A 21677-nucleotide genomic window follows, 5' to 3' on the forward strand; every position below is an offset into this window, starting at 1 on the left:
GCATACAGGTAAATGGAGTGTATGTAAATGTATTACTTATGCTGTATCTGTGTCTGTACGTGTGCATGTATGCACTGGTATTTGTGACTTTTTAAATAACTGTTGGAAATTCCTAATGAAGACTTTTATCTTTAAATATACAGTATAAATACTGTATTTTGCCATGTAAAAAGATTTTTTTCACTTTTTTTGTTACTTACAAAACATATATAATATCTTTATATACAGACAGCTACCAGGAAAAGGAAAACATATCTGTGAGCTTTGTGTTTTGGGAGTTGTATGAGAGTGTCTGAGTGCCTGACGTAAACATAATTACTTCTTTGTCAGTGTCAATGGGTGAAGCTTTAAAGTGAAGATTCATACTGTAGCAGCTCATATACAAGTGGCCCATCTCTATACCTAATACCTACAGATGTGGGAGTTACATACTGTAATATATTAACTGTTCTCCTCAGCCTTCTGTCTACAAAGTGGGCATCCCAGGCAGGATATCTTTTCCTTGGCATGTCAATCTTGATGATTGGTCCCTCCGGTAGGTAGGGTCGGCCTGATGGTGTAAGTGGCACTGTGGGTCGCACTTGGAATACAGGCAGGCAGGTCTCTGCTGCATCCTCCTCCTCTTGATCACCTGCCACTCTGGTTGGTGTAGTCTGGGATCCTCTAGGTGCTGCTGGCGTTGATGCCATAGCCTCCAGCTCTGGAGGCAGAGGGATTCCCCAGAGGAGTTCAGCACAGCAAGAACTGGTAAGGATCCTTGTCCGTGGTCCCATGGGATGAAGTAAACCATAATACAGGAACATGAATGCTGCCCCGGCAACAAAACTAATAAAAACTGTACACAGTGCAGTTATGGCATAAAAGTCAGTGGTTGTGGGATCTCTGTAAAGATACCAAAGAAAAGTCAAGGCAGCATTTTCTGTCAAGATTACAGTATAATAGGCAAACATTCGATATCGTGTCCGGCCTTCTTTGACATTAAACCAGCAGAATATGTATACGATTCCTATCACCATATTGAACAGAATTTCCTCCCACTTGGACATGCAGAAATCTGTTCCTCCATGAATGATCCAGAATGCCATTGCACACCAGTGCACAACTACAAATATTCCAAAATATAACTGAAAAATAGAAGCAAACAATGCAAAAGAAATGACTCTGGATGATATGGTAAACAAACGCCAAAAGATGTGGATTAGGGCACCTCTGTAGCTCATGCTTTTTTTGTCATCCCTGGAGTCCCGCAGCAATTTGTGGTATGAAGCTAGCACCCAGGCAAGGGACATCAGGGAGGCCATAGAGGACAAACCTGGCATGACAGAGAAGAAAACATGGTTATAATAATTACAGCACTAAATTCTCTGGTTCCAGTATATCTAGTGAAAAAAGTGAAATCAGGATGAAAATTTATGCACAAATGTAGAAATATAAATTTACATAAATAACCGTAATGTGCCTGATATAACTGATACACTGTTTCAATTTTCTCAATCTAAATGAAGAGTTAAAATCATTATTAACAGAAACACAGATTCTTTCACAACTTTTTTCAATTTTATCTTCTAGGTTTTGTGAACAAACCCAGTAATGTGGTAATTTGCGATGATGCAACTAAAACCAAGTGACAGTGTAACTGGATTGTGCAGATCTTTATGAGCAAACAACAAAATTTAAGTCTTCTATTACACAGACTGCAAAATCAGAATTTGTAAAATATTTGAATTAACTTTTTATTAATTATTAACTTTAATGGAGTTTCAATAAAACAAACTCAAACTTGTAAAATAAACCTTTGAAGTTGTATTTTAAATGTTAAAGTTGCATTCTAAAGTACAGGGGAACTTCAATTATTCGAACGAGATGGGCGGGCACTATTTTGTTCGGTTAATTGATTAAATGCCCTCCCTCTGGTGCTCGGAATTTTTAAAGTCTGCTCCCGTTCAGGAGAAGGCAGCAGTTTACAGCATGCGAGCCCCTGCCCCCAACACTGCCCTCCGTCCAACCTCTCCATCCAACACTGCCCCCCCGCTTCCCAATCCAGGCCAACTTCTCCCCCCCCCCGCCCGCTCCCCAACCCTATCCAAAATCACCCCACCCTGCTCCCCAATCCTGTCCAACACCAGCCTGCCTCCAAACCCCGTCTGCCCCCACCCCTTTCCGGGGCAGCCGGACTGTACACCAACAATAAGACTGTTGCTGCAGCTGCCTGTGTGGGGTAAGTCTCTAAATAGTGCACACACACACACACACACACATACACCCACCCTTTTACTGCAACCTTTTGAGAGGTTCCATGTTTGCCCTGTACAAGACAATGTTAGAGAGATTATCTGGGGAAGGAGGGTTTAGGGTACACCCCTATGTAGAACACCAGGGAAAGTGTGCGGAGAGAGAGGGCAGGAGGTCAGTTATTTAGAAACCGTGCCTATTTAATCACTACAAACAAAAGATGCAATCACTGTTGGAAATACATCTTTGATGTAATGTTTCCATCGGGATCTTGAGACTTCCTCCGCATAATTGATATTCGGATAATCGAGGTTCCTCTGTATTGAAAAAGTCTGGTACTCCCAGCATAGTTATTTTGACTTGAAGAAATCAAAACGCAACCTCTGGAGAATGCTGTAAAATATGAGATTCAGACTATACATCTAAATTACAGGTTATTTATCAAGAAATAATCCCATTAAGCTAAAGTATGAAGATCACATACATTATGGATATAGTATTTATTATAAATAACAAACTTGATAACTTGTGCTGTATTAAAACAAACTAATACAAATTAACTAAAAATATGAAGTAGTTTGTCTCATTAGCATACAAGAAAGTAATTTGAAGACAAAATGCAAAATCTAAACAACATAGCTAAACCATACAGGTGCAATCATTTAATTCAGGATCTCATTTGAATCTTTAGAGTAGGTTAAAATATCTAATTACATTCAATGACACTTATTCTTTATATATTTAGTTCTCAGAAAAGGAACCTATCTCGGTTGAAGTTGGAAGGCCCAGATCTTCCTAGCAGAATTGATGATGGTCAGATTTCTGCAACATCATCTATTGCACCTGCACCTCCACACACATCATCTATTGCATCCGATGCACCCAATGTGGCCTCCTCTATATTGGGGAGACAGGCCGCCCACTTGTGGAATGTTACAGAGAACACCTCTGGGACACCCGGACCAACCAACCCAACCAACCCAACCACCCCGTGGCTCAACACTTTAACTCCCCCTCCCACTCCACCAAGGACATGCAGGTCCTTGGACTCCTCCATCGCCAGACCATAACAACACGACGGTTGGAGGAAGAGCACCTCATCTTCCGCCTAGGAACCCTCCAACCACATGGGATGAACTCCGATTTCTCCAGTTTCCTCATTTCCCCTCCCCCCACCTTATCTCAGTCAAATCCCTCGAACTCAGCACCGCCCTCCTAACCTGCAATCTTCTTCCTGACCTTTCCGCCCCCACCCCACTCCGGCCTATCACCCTCACCTTGACCTCCTTCCACCTATCACATCTCCATTGCCCCTCCTCCAGTCCCTCCTCCCTACCTTTTATCTTAGCCTGCTGGACACACTTTCCTCATTCCTGAAGAAGGGCTTATGCCCGAAACGTCGAATCTCCTGTTCCCTGGATGCTGCCTGACCTGCTGCGCTTTTTCAGCAACACATTTTCAGCTCAGATTGCTGCAACACTCAATAACTCCCAATTTGATTAAAAATCACAACACCAGGTTATAGGCCAACAGGTTTATTTGGAAGCACAAGCTTTTTGAGCGCTGCTCCTTCATTAGGCGGTTGTGACGTATAAGATCATAAGACACAGGCTTTATGGCAAAAGTTTACAGTGAGATGTAACTGAAATTATATATTGAAAAAGACCTGGATTGTTTGTTAAGTTTCTCATCTTTTAGAATGAATATGTTGGTTTCAGTTCTTTCACATGTAAATCATAGAACTTTTGTGCATTATTGAGCGTGAATGTATGGTTCTGTAAGTGTGTGTCTGTGTGTGTGTGTGTGTGTAGTGCAATGGGGTCACTTCTAGTGTGGCATGAACCCAAGGTCCTGGTTGAGGCCATCCCCATGGGCACTGAACTCATGGGTCCCCATGGGATGGCATCAACTAGGACCTTGGGTTCATGTCACACTACAGGCGACCCCACTGCACTACACACACACACACACACACACACACACACACACACACACACACACACACACACACACACACACACACACTCCTACAGACCTATACACCTCTGCAAATCCTCTCTCATACACAAGCTCTCTCTCATTTGCTCATACATACACTCCTACACTTGAATGCACACACGCACCTTCTCACAGACTTATACTCCTTTACATTTACACACTCTCTCACAGACACTCATAACCACCGCACCCCCCCTTCCCCCTTCCACCCCCCCACCCCCACATGCGCACACACATATAAGTTTGAGGAGTGAATTTGTACTTGCAGAATTGCATTTTATTTTGTTCAAAAACTGCACAAATCCATATAAGATTCTATAAATCCCTCTTGCAGATTTACAGACCCATACACTCACGCAGACCCTCTCTCATACACAAGCTTTCTCTCTCATACGCTCACACATATACTCCCATACTCACACGCACACATGCACCCTCTCAGACTTATACCCTTTTACAATCACACACATGCACATGCTCTCTCATAGACACTCATAAAACCACCCTCCCAGACACACTCACATGCACACACACATATAAGTTTGTGGCGTGAATTTGTACTTGCAGAATTACATTTTATTTTACTCAAAAACTGCATAAATCCATGTAAGAATCTGTAAATCCAATTTTTTTAGATTAGAATCAGTCTGAACATTGTGGCATAGTCTCACACAAACACCTCACGCCCTCAGTGCATTAACTGGGCTGACATGACACCAATTATTAAAGTTCAGTTGAGAATGTAACTTTAAAAAAGTTCTGTGATTTACATATGAAAGAACTGAAACCAACATATTCATTCTAAAAGATGAGAAACTTAACAAACAATCTTCACTAGCTAGTGAAGATACAACGATCTTGGTCATGGCCCCGGCAATCTCCTTTCTTGCCTCTCTGAATAACCTGGGGCAGATACCATTGGGCCCTGAGGACTTATCCATCTTGTGATGGCTAAGTCCATTACAGTACAGCAAAAATGACTGACAACAACCCCAAGAAGCTTTGCCTTACATGTTTAACAGAAATTACAAAATGTGAGAAACATTTGTTTAATGTTTTCTCAGCAGAGGACAATGTTTCCTCAGTAAGATTGAATGTGCAACATTTTTTGCTACCCTAACAATAAGAACATTTCATTTAAGGTTTGTCTAATCAATCAGTTATAATACCACAAGTAGGCTTCAATTAAGAGTCTTCAAGAAATCACAGATATAGTTTCCATATAAATTATAAACTTAACACATACATAAATATATATATATATATAAATCACTAAACAAAATACTAGAAAGAAAGATTTAAGAACTAATTACGAGTAATAGATAATAGAAAAAGGACTCTCTATCGCTTATCAAGGAGAGAGGTGGAATGATGGGAAATCTCATAGAAGACTCTGTTACAGTCCTGAACAAAATAACTGACACAGACGTCATAGTTGAGAGATAAAAATTCACAAGTGACCATTAGTTTCCCACATATCAAACGGTGCCCATTCAGATAACAGCAACAAGACTACTATTAGAGTGTTATAGTCGAAATCCATAGGTGAACAACCCAGCACTAACTAACGAATAGTGTACAGGGGGAGGGAGTATGGGCTGTCATGTTAATGTTACAAGAAAACTGTATAAAGACATTTTACTTGTATTTGAAATTAAAGTGTCATTGACTTATCTTCCAATCTGATTAAGAGGGTAATTGAACCCTCGTGTCAAGGCCAGATTTGAAGGATGTCTTTGGCCTCTTCCTGTATTGTATCAGTAGAATGCATGAATAAATTACTATGTGCCTTGAGCTCTGCTGTCTCTTGCAAATTTATTATCTTCATAAAATTCATTCCAGCAGATTTGAAACACTCGACTGCAAATAGGGTGTTCTGCCTGATACCTACGTGCTAGGAACAGCAGAGTTGGTGAGTATTTTAATTTACCACTCTTTAGACAGATGGCAGTCAGTGTGTAAATGTGCTTATAAGTCAGAACACAATTGGAGCAAATACGGAGAGAGCAGTGTTAAAGGGTGTGGTAATTTATGGGGTGCATGTAAAAATACTGGGGTGACAAAACCACTGCAGCGCTAAGGGCTACACAAAAAAAGAGAAATATCGGGATGAAGAAACCATCGAGGTGTAAAAGAATACACAAAAAAATCGAGGAGTTAATCTTGACAGACAAACAGTATGGAGCAGTTGAAAAAACTGTGAGCACACTGAGTACTGAAAAACTCTGAGCACACTGTATGTAGGGAAGAGGTCTGGGGAATACTGGAAAGGATGAAAATAGATAAGTCCCCTGGGCTTGATGGCATTTATCCTAGGATCCTCTGGGAAGCTAGGGAGGAGATAGCGGAGCCATTGGCCTTGATTTTTATGTCGTCATTGTCTACGGGATTAGTGCCAGAAGACTGGAGGATAGCGAATGTGGTCCCCTTGTTCAAGAAGGGGAGTAGGGATAGCCCTAATAACTATAGGCCAGTGAGTCTCACTTCTGTTGTGGGCAAAGTCTTAGAGAGAATTGTAAGGGATAGGATTTATGAACATCTGGATAGGAATAATGTGATCAAGGATAGTCAGCATGGTTTTGTGAAGGGCAGGTCGTGCCTCACAAACCTTATTGAATTCTTTGAGAAGGTGACCAAGGAAGTGGACGAGGGTAAAGCAGTAGATGTGGTGTATATGGATTTTAGCAAGGCGTTCGATAAGGTACCCCATGGCAGGCTAATGCAAAAACTACGGAAGTATGGCATTGAGGGTGCATTAGAGGTTTGGATTAAGAATTGGCTGGCTGGAAGGAGACAGAGGGTAGTAGTTGATGGTATAGGTTCATCTTGGAGTGCAGTTACTAGCAGTGTTCCACAAGGATCTGTTTTGGGACCATTGCTGTTTGTCATTTTTATAAATGACCTAGAGGAGGGGCTTGAAGGCTGGGTGAGCAAGTTTGCGGATGACACGAAAGTTGGTGGAGTTGTGGACAGCGAAGAAGGATGTGGCAGGTTACAGCGGGATATAGATAAGTTGCAGAGCTAGGCAGAAAGGTGGCAAATGGAGTTCAATGTAGCTAAGTGTGAAGTCATTCACTTTGGTAGTTGTAACAAGAAGATGGATTACTGAGCTAATGGTAGGCTACTTGGTAGTGTGGATGAGCAGAGGGATCTTGGTGTCCATGTACACAGATCTCTGAAAGTTGCCACCCAGGTAAATAGTGCTGTGAAGAAGGCATATGGTGTGCTGGGCTTTATTGGTAGAGGAATTGAGTTCCAGAGTCCTGAGGTCATGTTGCAGTTGTATAAGACTCTGGTGCGGCCTCATCTGGAGTATTGTGTGCAGTTTTGGTTGCCATACTATAGGAAGGATGTGGAGGCATTGGAACGAGTGCAGAGGAGGTTTACCAGGATGTTGCCTGGCATGGTAGGAAGATCATATGAGGAAAGGCTGAGGCACTTGGGGCCGTTCTCATCGGAGAAAAGAAGGTTTAGGGGAGATTTGATAGAGGTGTACAAGATGATTAGGGGTTTAGATAGGGTTGACAGTGAGAACCTTTTTCTGCTAATGGAGTCAGCTGTTACTAGGGGACACAGCTTTAAATTAAGGGGTGGTAGGTATAGGACAGATGTTAGGGGTAGATTCTTTACTCAGCGGGTTGTGAGTTCATGGAATGCCCTGCCAGTAGCAGTGGTGGACTCTCCCTCTTTATGGTCATTTAAGCATATGGAGGTTATTGGGCTAGTGTAGGTTAGGTAGGCTTCAGTCGGCGCAACATCGAGGGCCGAAGGGCCTGTACTGCGCTGTATTTTTCTATGTTCTATGTTCTTTGTGATCTGGTTTGAATGCACTTTTGCTCATTGGTTGCTTTACATTGTCTTGTATAACTTGTACTGTTTTGTTGTCTGGAGCTCAAAATCTGGAGATACTTTGTATTTTGGGAATGTATAATAATTTGAAATTGCATTGCGTATATCTATTAAGTTTGGAACATGCATGATTAAAATGACATCACTTTAAGAGAACGAGTCACGGTTATGAAAAAAAAACTAATATAAATTGTTGATTTGGAATTTGTGTCTTAAAGCATGGTAAAAGTTTCTTAGAATTGGTCACAGTTGATTGAAAAGGAATTGAAAATCAAAAAAGACATAACTTACCCCCTACTCCTTAAATGTCTCAAAAACAAAAGCCTGCGCCAATAAATACACAAGGACAGACAACAGAACTGTCTCAAACATAAACATGAGGAAAGAAGCTTGGTAAATTTTAATCTCAGGAATCCTGTTTCATGTTATCATGTTTGAAATTTCATTTTCAGGCCAGAATGAACTTCAAAACATTGTTTTAACACACAGTTCTGGATTATAAGATTTACTCATTGCAAATGTACTTTGCTGTAAAAATATCCAAGTTGAAAATTGCAATTCTCTCTGGGCAATGTGTTTTTAAAAAGGGGAGAACTTAACAAAAGAGGTGGGCTTTTCCATTGCTAGAAATATAACATATTCATTTCCTTGCAGGTGGAGGAGAGATGGATGATGTAATTATATGCAGGAATTTATGCCCCATCTCCTTTTTAATTTGTATTGGATCAATACTAATTCATCCATTCTGCTTGATGTGGAATGGATGGATACTGTTTATTTTTCAGAAATTTTTAGTCCATGTATGATGTTATTTTACTGCTACTGACTGAAGTAAACTGTGGAAATAGAACTGGAGGATAAAAAAACAAACACATATTAAGGAACCTGAAAAATATTGAATCATAAAGCAAATTATGTAAATAGATTAACTAAAGAAGAAATGCATATACCTGATATTCAGGTCGCCTCAGTTTGGTTACCTTACTGGGTGTGGACAGATGCAGAGTAATCTCCAGCTGGTCACCAATGGCAACCAGAATCAACAGGATGACAATTAACTACAGACGAATTTCAGAAACTAATCAGGCACTAATGACTATTAGCGTCCCTCAGAGAAAGGGAATGGGATAACCTGATATATATTGATGCACTATTAGCAGGCTGGCAAGGCAGCATGTTAATAGACACCAGAACCTATATCTCTACTGCAGATCCGCATTTATCTTTAACAAATAAAACTGTGAAAGTACAGGGTGTAAGTGGTGGGACTCAAATGGCCACTCTGAGCCAACTGATTGATATGAGAATTGATAATTATATAATTAATGCTCATATTTATGTGTGCAAAAATAATGAAGGTAGTATTGGGGATAGACTTATTGAAACAATTTGGAACCATAATTGATGTGCAAGAAGCAGAAATTAAATGGACTCACCAGTTTAGATTTAGGAAGTTAAGGATTGCATGCTTCCTTAACAATATCAGTGCTACCTGGGCACTAAAAACATCCTCTCTCTAGACACAACTGGGGAAGGTGAGATTACATTCCCCACACAGTATATTCTAGCTATTGGAAGCTGGCAGACTGAGAGGTGTTACGGACAGGTTGGTGAGCCAAATGGGAAGCCGCACCTTTGCCAGGAGATAAGCATGTTGAAGTGGCTAAAAACAATAGAGAGAACCCAGCAAGCTATGCGCAATAGGAAGGAGAGACACATGATTGTATCCCTCTCATGGAGCAGGAAGAAGGGCGACAGGGTTGAGTTAAGGAAGAGCCATGAGAGGGGCCGAATGTGAAATACATACCTGTAGATGGGGCACAGAAGTATAATGACTGTGAGGTCTGGATGGTGTGGGCTGTGGTTAGTTTAAAAGGGAACCTTTGCAGGAGAAAGGATAGATGGATGTCACTTCACACAGGCAGCTGAACTAAAAGCATTTAATGCTGTCCTCCATCCAGGAAAAGAGTAAAGGGTTAACATCCACACAGACATAGATACCTCTTTCATGTGGTCCACGACTACATGATGGCATCAGCAAGGTGAGGCTATATTACCTCAAGTGGAAATACAATTTAATATGAGACTCTAATGGAAGCAGCTATTGAATCAAAAGAGGCACAGTAATTAAAATTAAAGCACTCAGAAAGATCCAAAGGCCAGAACAGATAGGAAACAAATACGCAGACAGTGCAGCAAAAGCAATGTTAGAAAGGAATTGATAACAGTAGCAAATGTGAAAAAAACAAGAAACCAAAGATGACGAATAGAATATTTTAAGTTTGCAAGCAGCAGCTAGTTTAGAAGGGAAAAACAGAATGGATTCAAGATGGGGCAGTGTTAGCACCAGTTGATGTTTGGAAGAAGGAAGGTAAGTTCCCACATTCTGTCAATGGACCCTAGGCAATGTTTACCTTGAACTAGAGCACATAGGGAGGAATAAAATGATACAACTAAAATCGAATTGTTTGTGATGGAAAGGAATGGGAAAGCATGTTGCTAAATTTTGTCAGTGATATACTGCATGTGCACAAGCAGGACCAGGACAATCAATTAAAATTTTTAAAAAAGCCACCAGCCCCATCCAGAGGAACCATGGAAACACATCCAAATGGACTTTATAGGTCATTCCCACAAAGTTAGAGTAAAAAATCCTGCATGGTTAACCAGTTCATAGATGGGTTGAAACCTTCCTCACAAGGGATTTTATAGCAACCACAGTAGCAAGAATACTTGTCACGGAAACAATATGAAGATGGGGAGTTCCTCTACAATTGGATTCAGACCAAGGCACCCACTTTACAGGCAAATGTCTGAAAGAAGCATCCAAACTCTTTGGAATAACACTGAATTATCATAGCCCCTACCACCCACAAAGCTCAGGTATGGTAGAGGGAATGAATAGAACTCTGAGAAATGCCCTGACTGAGGCAAAGTTAAGAGAAGGGGTTAAATGGACCCCATCCTGACCAGCCATTTTAATGGCTCAGAGAGCAATACACTTGAGAGCCACTGGACTAACACCCTTTGAACTCATAGCAGGAATGGTAAAAACACTCCCCTAGGACCTGATTACTGGGGGATCAGAACTCACTAACAGGAAGGAATAAGTAAGGAACATGAAGTCCCTCTGTCAGCATTTACACATACTTATGGACAAGCACAAGATCAGCAGCTTGTCCAAGACTGGGAATCTCAAGAGACACCCAAAACAAACAGGAATTCCAGCTCTAGGAGCAAAGATCCTGGTAAAAATAATCTCAAGCAAGAGAGTCATTTGCCCCTGATGCGATGGACCTTATGAAGTAATATTAACAGGTAATAGGTATGGTGCTTGTTAATGAAAATAAAATTGATAAATGGAAACATCCTGTACAGTTAAAGGCATATAGAAACTTATAGCCATCAGCAAATCTGGTATTTTCTTTTCCTTTCTCTCTGTCAGATCACAGCATGCCCTCTAGCAACATCATCTCAGAACTTCACGAACAATCAATATCACTCTGCAGATCTCGAAAAACAGATTGTGATGTGGTTGCACTGTGGTAATTGTATTAAAGAATAATACTAATTAGCATGAAAATGCTACTCTTCTGTAAGGCTTCTCTTGACTTTGATCCCACTGAGAACAGATGAGCACGTGGTAAAGAAAGAATGTTAATATATACCTCTATATGACATATACTTATGCCAATTGTATAAATGTCTCCAATTGCTGGGTTTGTTCAGACATTCCCATACATTCAAAGGGCAGTATCTTTCTGAGACCAATTCCTTGCCTCGCATCTGAAGTGGCAGAATGGATCATTCACCAAAATGAATCCCCAATGGCTGGGGTTTGCATGGCTGACAAATCTTCTGCAGTGATCAGGTTATATAGGGTGGACATTAATAGTACATGAGAAGAATGGTTATCAGCAGTTTGCAGCTTTCCTGCTTTTGAAGGCTGGTATCTCCCATACCTCAACAGTTATCACCATTACTGACACAACAAGGGTAGAAAAACTGGTTGCTTCTATTTGCCTTATTAGATTCAAGCTGGAGATGGCCTGCAGGTCAGAGTAGTAGTATTCAATATTTTAATGTTACTTTGCCAACATCTAAATTTACTTTTACCAACCTCATGTCAGCAGGAACCTTAAAACATGAATGATTTTTTGAATATATAACTCATTTTATCACATACAATGGTACTTACTTTGTGTGTGAATGCAAAGTAAATGCATGGCTACTGCCATCTTGGGCAATGTCATTTACCTAGGTTACATTGTGCCATTTGTATGGCAGGAGAGATCACTGAGGCAGCCATTAGAGAAACAAAAATGTTCTTTGCCTTTGTGTTTGCCTGGTATGGTTGTGGCAAAGCTAGCTATCCTAGAACAGATAGCAAACCTTGATAAGGTTAATGCTGAAATGGTTGCCATCCAAACGACAGTACCAAGAACAGGATAGACCTTGATTGGCTACTAACAGAAAAAGGGGTGCTAACAAACCCCAGTCTCAAGCCAATGAAGTTGGCCCATGGGATGGCTGAAATCCCTGGGGACACCTTTGGTCCAGGGAATCATAATCATTGTTATTATGATTATTTCTTTTTATAATACTGTAAATTTGTCCAAGTAGTGTTTGCAGACGCTCAAAACCATCTCCACATCCTTACATTTAATGAAGGATGAGGAACAATGTTATAGATCAGGCCAGACCCCCTCAAAACATTTTAAGAAGGTAGCCCAGACCCTAACTTTTCTAGTTGTTTTAGGTAGATGTAAGGTGGATATCCCAGGAGTGATGCAGTTGGTCAAACCACTTGGTTTCAAGTAAAACAGAAATTATTTACATACCACCGAATGAAACGCAAACAAAATAAAACAAAATTTAGAACAACAACAATTTGAAAACCTGACCAAAACAATATCCCCCACAACTTAACAAGGAGCTGTTACGATTTCCTGCAACATCTCCATAAACAGTCCCATTGGCAAAAAGTAAATTCAAACACAGGTTCTCACAAGAGAGAGAGAGATAGCAGAGAGGATCAGCTAGGGATCATTTGCTGAAGCATGCAAACTCTTTTCACTCCAGCAGCTTCTCTGGGTCCCCAGCTAAAACTAAACAAAATGAGAAGAATCCCTGACCTGGGAGAAGTGGCCACATCCCTTTCATTGTACAAGTGTTTAAACAAAACCTAAAAGCCCTTTTCCCTGATTGTTGCCTTAGGCACTGTTAGCCATAATCAAAGTGGCCTAAACCCAGACCAACTGGAACCTCTTTCTTTTATGACCCCTAATAGTGTGTTGTACTAGAAATCCAATAATAGTTGAATAACCTAGCACTAATTAACCAGTAGTATACAGGGGGAGGAAGTATGTGCCATCATGTTAATGTTACAAGGTAAAAGTATAGACAACACTTTATTTGTTTTTGACATTAGAGTGTCATTGACATTTCTTCTGATCTGCACTGATTAAGAGGGTAATTGAACCCTTGCGGTGAGACCAGATTTGAGGGCCTCCTTGTATTGTAACACTAGAATGGAAGAATAAATTACCTCATGCCAAGAGCTCTGCTGTCTCCTGAAAATTTATTATCTCCATAAAAGTCATTCCAACACACCTTAATGCTCTTTAAGAGACCCAACACTGCTTCAAAATGCTGTAGCATATTAGCATCCTCCACATAAATGTCACTATCTTCCGTATCCTTCTGCTGGGTGAATACCAACACAAAATACTCATTTAGGATTTCACCCACATCCTCTGCCTCCAAGCAGAAGTTCAGTCCTTTATCCTTGAGTGCCCTACCTTCTTCATAGTTATCCTGTTGTTATTGATGCATGTATAGAATGCCTTGGGATTCTGTTTAGCTCCCACCTATTGGAAGGATGTTGTGAAACTTGAAAGGGTTCAAAAACGATTTACAAATATGTTGTCAGTGTTGAAGGATTTGAGCTAAAGAGAGAGATTGAATAGGCTGGGGCTGTTTGCCCTGGAACATCGGAGGCTGAGGGGTGACCTTATAGATGTTTATAAAATCATAGGGGCATGGATAGGATAAATAGGGTCTTATTTCTAAGGTGGGGGAATTAAGAACTAAAAGGCATAGGTTTAAGGTGAGAGGGGAAAAATTTAAAAGAGACCTAAGGGGCAACTTTTTCACATACAGGTGGTGCTTATATAGAATTAGCTGCCAGAGGAAGTGGTGGAGGCTGATACAATTACAAGATTTTAAAGGAATCTGGATGGGTATATGAATAGGAAGGGTTTAGAAGGATATAGGCCAAGTGCTGGCTAATGGGACTAGATTATTTAGGATATCTGGTCGGCATGGACGAGTTGGACTGAATGGTCTGTTTTCCATGCTGTACATCTCTATGACTATGACTTGCCAAGGCCATTTCATGATCCCTTCTTGCTCGCCTCATTCCCTGCTTGAGTTCTTTTCTGCTTTCTTTATATTCCTCATGGGCCCTGTCTGATTTTAGAATCCTAAACTTTACATATGCTTCTTTTTTCTATTTGGCTAAATTCACAACCTCCCTAATTATGCAAGGGTCCTTTACCTTGCCATTTTTGTCCCTTCTCCTTACTGGGACATGCTGGTCCTGAACTCTCCTCAGCAGGTCTTTAAGTAATTCTCACATGTCAAGTGCAGACTTGCTTGATAACAGTTCCTCCCAATTAACACTCCCTAGCTCCTGTCTAGATCAGAGTGGTGCTGGAAAAGCACAGCAGGTCAGGCAGCATCTGAGGAGCAGGAAAATCGATGTTTCGGGCAAAAGCCCTTCACTCCCTAGCTTCTACCTAAAACTGATGTAATTTGCCCTCCTCCAATTTTGTACTTTGCTGCAATGCCCTGACTTATCCTTATTCATAGCTATCTCAAAACTTAAGGAGTTGTGATTACTGTTTCCAAAATACTTTCCTACTGAAAGATCAGTCACCTGGCTAGGTGACATTATTTTCTTGTTGAATAGCACATCATGTATTTAACACTACTTCTTGCAAATCCACAAATGATCAGGAATCTATATTTTAGTCTTTAAAATAAATGGAGACAGTAGGCTGTTTGCCAATCCTAGAGCTCCTTCGAGAAATTGGATCGGAATTTTAAATGGATCAACGGAGAAAATGGCAAAGCCTAGACGGAATATTTTTTAAGTATATATTTTGGATTCCTTTGAAGTCTTGGAGAGACTCAACTGTAATTTTAACTGGTATCTTGGTAGGAAGCTAAATTGAGTTTGTCATCAGGCCAATCTAGTAGGTAGTAAGAATCAGGCGGAATAGAAGTATCTTTCTAGGCTTACATGAAACTGTGAGCATTCCTCACTCTCTGCTGCTGTTTTCAATCATTTCAGTCCTTAGGATGATCCTAGCAGTGAATCCCATCACTTAACAAGATGTGGTGAGAAATCTCATAATTGTGAACGGTTCTTGCCATGAAGTCAGGCTGGGAGATTTAAAATATACAGTCATTATTTCTCTAACTATTGGGGAGTAAACTGAGGTGAAACAGTGTGTTTGCAGACAGCAGTCTGAAATTGTTTGTGTATCAACCCACCAGGAAGACAATGATTAAAAACTTGCTACATTTGGAAGTAGTTGAGGCAAATCATATATATGCACTTAAGGGAAGGCCAAGTTAGCATGTGAAGGTGAAGTGATCAGGGTGATGCTAACTGAGTTGGATAGGCAGGGAGGGGAGGAGACTTAATTGGATTTTAAATGCTGACAATAGGATGCTTGACCAATTTTTGTGGTTTTTAATATTACCTTTTGTAATAAGTAAACAAAAGATAAACTAAAAATAGTCCGAGCACAAGACAAGACAGGAGATCCATGAAGTGAAGATTTTGAGTACAAACTAATCATTCACAATGCAAATTTTAAAGGTTTTAAAAATCATTCTGATAGCTTTACTAGTGAGCTAATAGTCAACTTCTTACTTTGCTAATGCTTCAAATTTGTTACTATTATATGCCTTTTTAATGGAGGAAACTTTTTCTATTTTGATTAGTTTTATCCTTATTTTTATATAATTTTTTGCAAAATGTTTCTGTACTCTTTTCTTTACAAAAGTAAAATTATAACAGTAACCTTCTCTTTTATCCAATGTCAGATAGTTCCAAGTATCTATTTAAGAGATGGTTCTAATTTTCTGAACACTGTCTCTGCAATTTTCTAACATTAAACTGAAATTAGACAAGTTCTCTTGTGTATTGTATCAGCAACCAATATTCAACAGCATTAGATAATTTATGTAATATGCAACAGAGTTTAGGCAACTTTCTGTAAATTAGAAACATATATTTTGTTATGCATTTTATCTTAAGAAATTAAATGATGCAAGAATACCATGAAACCAGAAGTAACTATGTCAGAATTAATCTTTTGTAACATTGACTCTGGTATTTGTTAAGAATGCAAAGAGATGGAAAAGAATTATCTCAGAATTATGAAAAAGTTAATATCAATATGCAACAGCAACAAGAAGTAGCCTTTTATCACAGATAAAGAATTCCAAAAATCTCAAAATGATCTGATTTAATGTTTTATTGAAGCACAATTCTTTTGAAGGGATTTGTTTAGTAACTTGTACACAAACTATTTCATTGTGTGAAATCTTCTAGGCTGACAGAAGTTGAGGAAGAAGGCAAGAAGCCTTGAAAATGAGGGAGTTGTCATTAATACCAATTCCAGTCACTGCCTCCATGCAATTACGTTACAGGCAAGAATACCAATGAGCAACTTTCTCATCTAATGTCCATTTAAGACTCTGGTCATTAAGCAACCACTTACTAACCTCTTCTTGCCTCAGCTGCCACTTTATGTCATGCAGACCTACAAGACTAGTGAAACTGTGTTGCTGCATATCACCTGGACTTACTTGTGCCTAAATGAGACATGAATATGAGGATAGAGACTTGCCACTAAAGAGTCAACATCTTGCCTTCTCTTGCTTCCAAATTCCAGGGCCTCACACTTCCTCTCAACTTCACATAATCTCTGCTCTCCAACAATACTTACTTTCTCTCTGAGATTCCAGGTATACTCTGTCAACATAGCAACAGCCACACCCTTTTGCACTGTGCTAAAGTTGCCAGCTTCTGAATGATTAGAAGCTCTAAGTAGATGCAGTATCCTCAATCAGGAGGAATGCCCAGTATCAGGTGACCTGCAGGGGCAAATTCTGGCATGTCTTCCTTATAAGTGTGAGCCTTTGTGTTCCATTGCTTTTTTATGCAAAGCATCTGCCATATATATATATATATATATATATATAATATTTGTCCAATAAAACAATTACAGATACTGTGCAAGCTTTTCTGGTACAAGTAGTTTTCTTTTCAGCTTTTTGATATTAATTCAAGTTCCCTTGCTTATTCTTATTTTTCAGTTGCTTTTGGGTTTTCTTGCTCAGAAATGTTAGTTTCCTTTATCTTGAACTTCTAAATGCTCCTGTTCCTTTCTCTATTTCTCACATGGGCTGATAGTTGGCAAATAACATTCAAAACATACAAGTGCCAGGTAATGACCATCTCCAACAAGAGGGAATCTAACCATCACCCCTTGACATTCATCAGCATTACCATCACTGAATTCCAACAGAATCAACTTCCTGGGGTTTACCATTGATCAGAAACGGAATGGACTAGCCATATAAACACAACAGCAACAAGAGTAGGCTAGGGGTCCTGTAACGAGTAACTAAATTCCTGACTCCCCAGTACTTATTCACCATCCATAAGACCATAAGACCTAGGAGTGGAAGTAAGGCCATTCGGCCCATCCATATGGCTCAAGTCAGGAGAGTGATGGAATACTTCCCACTTACCTGGACAAAGCTTCCAGGAAAAAAACTTCCTTTATTTCTGACATTGCAACGATGTTTTCACCTTATGTTATATATTCATTTTAAAATTAATTTATTACTACTCAATCTCCCATAATACTTCGACTTTTCAAATTCAGATGTTCTGAAGGTTTCATTATTCTTCTTTAATATGTTCACTTTAGGCTTGAAAGAATGGTAGCATGGAGTATAGAAGATAGTTGTCTTGGTCTGTCTTCCTAATGGTTTGAGTTCTGGGGCTCTCTACGGGAGGGCCTTTAGTGTCTTGATTTTTTTCATGAAGCATGTGGGCTCTACTACAGTAGCTGCAAATGTGTTGCTGGTCAAAGCACAGCAGGCCAGGCAGCATCTCAGGAATAGAGAATTCGACGTTTCGAGCATAAGCCCTTCATCAGGAATAAGAGAGAGAGCCAAGCAGGCGAAGATAAAAGGTAGGGAGGAGGGACTAGGGGGAGGGGCGATGGAGGTGGGATAGGTGGAAGGAGGTCAAGGTGAGGGTGATAGGCCGGAGTGGGGTGGGGGTGGAGAGGTCAGGAAGAGGATTGCAGGTTGGGAGGGCGGTGCTGAGTTGAGGGAACCGACTGAGACAAGGTGGGGGGAGGGGAAATGAGGAAACTGGAGAAATCTGAATTCATACCTTGTGGTTGGAGGGTTCCCAGGCGGAAGATGAGGCGCTCCTCCTCCAGCCGTCGTGTTGTTGTGTTCTGCCGGTGGAGGAGTCCAAGGACCTGCATGTCCTCGGTGGAGTGGGAGGGAGAGTTAAAGTGTTGAGTCACGGGGTGATTGGGTTGGTTGGTTCGGGCGGCCCGGAGGTGTTCTCTGAAGCGTTCCGCAAGTAAGCGGCCTGTCTCACCAATATGGAGGAGGCCACATCGGGTGCAGCGGATGCAATAGATGATGTGTGTGGAGGTACAGGTGAACTTGTAGGCACTTTTTCCTTGTGCAATGGACATTCAAAAACAAGTGCTAAAAGTGAGGGGATGGCTGGGGCAACAGAACAGACTCTCACTGGAATAAAAGGGCATCATTTGAGTAAGTTGGGCTGACGTGCAGGCAGGCAAGTGGGAGACTGGAAGAACACAGCAAGCCAGACAGCATCAGGAGGTGGAGAAGTCAACATTTCAGTTGCAACCCTTCTTCAGGACATGCAATCAGAACAGACAAAAGAATTCACAGAACACAGAATATTACAGCACACTACAGGTTCAGCCCTCGATGTTGCGTCGACCTGTGAAACCAATCTGAAGCCTTTCTCTCCTACACTATTCCATTTTCATCCATAAACTTGGTGAGTCTACTACTGTTACTGGCAGTGCATTCCACGCCCCTTCTCCTCTGAGTAAAAGAACTATTTCTGACATCTGCCCTATATCACCTCTCAGTTTAAAGCTATGTTTCCTCATGCTAGCCATCACCATCCGAGGAAAGAAGCTCTCACTGTTCACTCTATCTAACCTTCTGATTATCTTATATGTCTCAATGAAATCACCTCTAAACTTTCTTCTCTTTAATGAAAACAGCCTCAAGTCCCTCAGTCTTTCCTCTTAAGACCTTTTCTCCATACCAGGTAACGTCTGAGTAAATCTCCTCTGAAGCCTTTCCAAAGCTTTCACATCCTTCCTATAATGCGGTGACCAGAACTGTATGCAATACTCCAAGTGCTGCCGCACCAGGGTTTTGTACAGCTGCAGCATGACCCATGGCTCCAAAACCCAGGCCCTCTACTATAAAACCTAACACACCGTGTTCCTTCTTACCAACCCTATCAACCTGGGTGGCAACTTTCAGGGATCTATGTACATGGACACTGAGATTCTCTGCTCATCCACACTCCCAAGAATCACCTCACACTTTTTCACATTAAGCTCCATTTGCTACCTCTTAGCCCAACTCTGCAGCTTATCTAAGTCTCTCTGTAACCTGCAACATCCTTTAGCACTATCCACACCTCCACCAACCTTAGTGTCTTCCGCAAATTTACTAACCCATCTTTCTACACCATCATCCAGTCATTTATAAAAATGACAAAAAACAGTGGAACAAAACAGGTCCTTGTGGTACACTAGTAACTGAACTCCAGGATGAACATTTCCCATCAACCACCACCCTCTGTCTTCTTTCAGCTAGCCAATTTCTGATCCAAACTGCCAAATCACTCTCAATTTCATGCCTATGTATTTTGTGCAATAAGCTACCATGGTGAACCTTATTAAACACCTTACTGAAATCCATTCACACCACATCAACTACTGTACTCTCATCCACCTGTTTGGTCATCATCTAAAAGAACTCAATAAGGTTTGTGAGGCACGACTCATCCTTCACAAAACTGCGTTGACTATTCCTAATCAACTTATTCCTCTCTAGATGATTATAAATCCTATTTCTGAGAATCTTTTCCAACACTTTACCCACAACCAAAGTAAGGCTCACTGGTTTATAATTACCAGGATTGTTTCTACTCCCCTTCTTGAACAAAGTTAAAAATCACACAACACCAGGTTATAGTCAAAAAGATTTAATAGGAAGCACTAGCTTTCGGAGCACCGTTCCTTCAGGTGGTTGTGAGTTGTACACCCCAGTCCAACACCGGCATTTCCAAACCATGCCTTTTTGAACAAGGGGATAACATTTGCTACCCCCTGTCTTCTGCCAGTAATCCTGTAGACATAAAGATCATAGCTAAAGACTCTGCAATCTCCTTCCTGGCTTCCCAGATAATCTACAATAAATACCATTTTCACACTTTCCAGAACTGCTAACACCTCCACCTTGTGAAACTCAATCCCATCTAGTCGAGTAGCCTGCATCTCAATATTCTCCTCGACAACATTGTCTTTTTACAGTGTGAATATTGATGAAAAATATTGACTTTGTGCTTCACTTACCTCCTCAGACTCCATGCATAACTTCCTACTACTATCCTTGATTGGCCCCTAATCTTTCTCTAGTCATTCTTTTATTCCTGATATACCTATAGAAAGCTTTAGGGTTTTCCTTGATCCTATACACCAATGACTTCTCATGTCCCCTCCTGGCTCTTCTTAGCTCTCTTTCAGACTTTCCTGGCTAATATGTAACTCTCAAGCTCCCTAACTGAGCCTTCAAATCTCATCCTAATATCAGCCTTCTTCTTCCTCTTGACAAGAGATTTAACTTCTTTAGAAAATCATGGCTCCCTCGCTTGACCACTTCCTCCCTGCCTGGTAGGTACATACTTATGAAGGACATATAGTAGCTGTTCCTTGAAAAAGCTCCACATCTCAAGTACGCCCATCTTCTGCAGTTTCCTTCTCCATCCTATGCATCCTAAATCTTGCCTAATCACATTATAATTAACTTTCCCCCAGCAATAACTCTTGTCCTGTGTTAAATATCTATGACTTTGCATCTCTGCAGTAAACATAACCGAATTGTATTCACTATCACCAAAGTGCTTATCTACCTTCAAATCTAACATCCAGTACCAAATCCACTGTGGCCTTGCCCCTTGATGGGTTGCCTACAGACTGAATTAGGAAACTATCCTGCACACTTGGACAAAAATTGACCCATCTAAAGTACTTGAACTATAGTATTTCCAGTCACTATTTGGAAAATTAAAGTCCCTCATAACAACTACCTTGTTACTCTTGCTCCTATTGAGAATTAACTTTGCTATCCTTTCCTTTACACGTCTGGAACTATTTGGAGGTCTATTGAAAACTCCCACTCCTTTCCTGTTTCTAACCTCAGCCCATACTACC

The 21677-nt window shown here is 40.6% G+C and overlaps 1 protein-coding gene across 2 annotated transcripts in view; it reads right to left on the reverse strand.

Moving 5' to 3' along the window:
- Nucleotides 1-347: 347 nt before the first annotated feature.
- LOC132833356 (XK-related protein 6-like) overlaps nucleotides 348-21677 on the reverse strand; it is a 498863-nt gene continuing 477533 nt past the window's right edge. For both annotated transcript variants that reach the window (XM_060851567.1, XM_060851575.1), the window contains one exon: nucleotides 348-1312. In XM_060851567.1, the coding sequence (XP_060707550.1) occupies nucleotides 348-1312 (965 nt within the window). The remainder of the gene's footprint in view (nucleotides 1313-21677) is intronic.

This window comes from Hemiscyllium ocellatum, chromosome 3 (genome assembly GCF_020745735.1).
Source record: "Hemiscyllium ocellatum isolate sHemOce1 chromosome 3, sHemOce1.pat.X.cur, whole genome shotgun sequence".
NCBI classification, from domain to species: Eukaryota; Metazoa; Chordata; class Chondrichthyes; order Orectolobiformes; family Hemiscylliidae; genus Hemiscyllium; species Hemiscyllium ocellatum.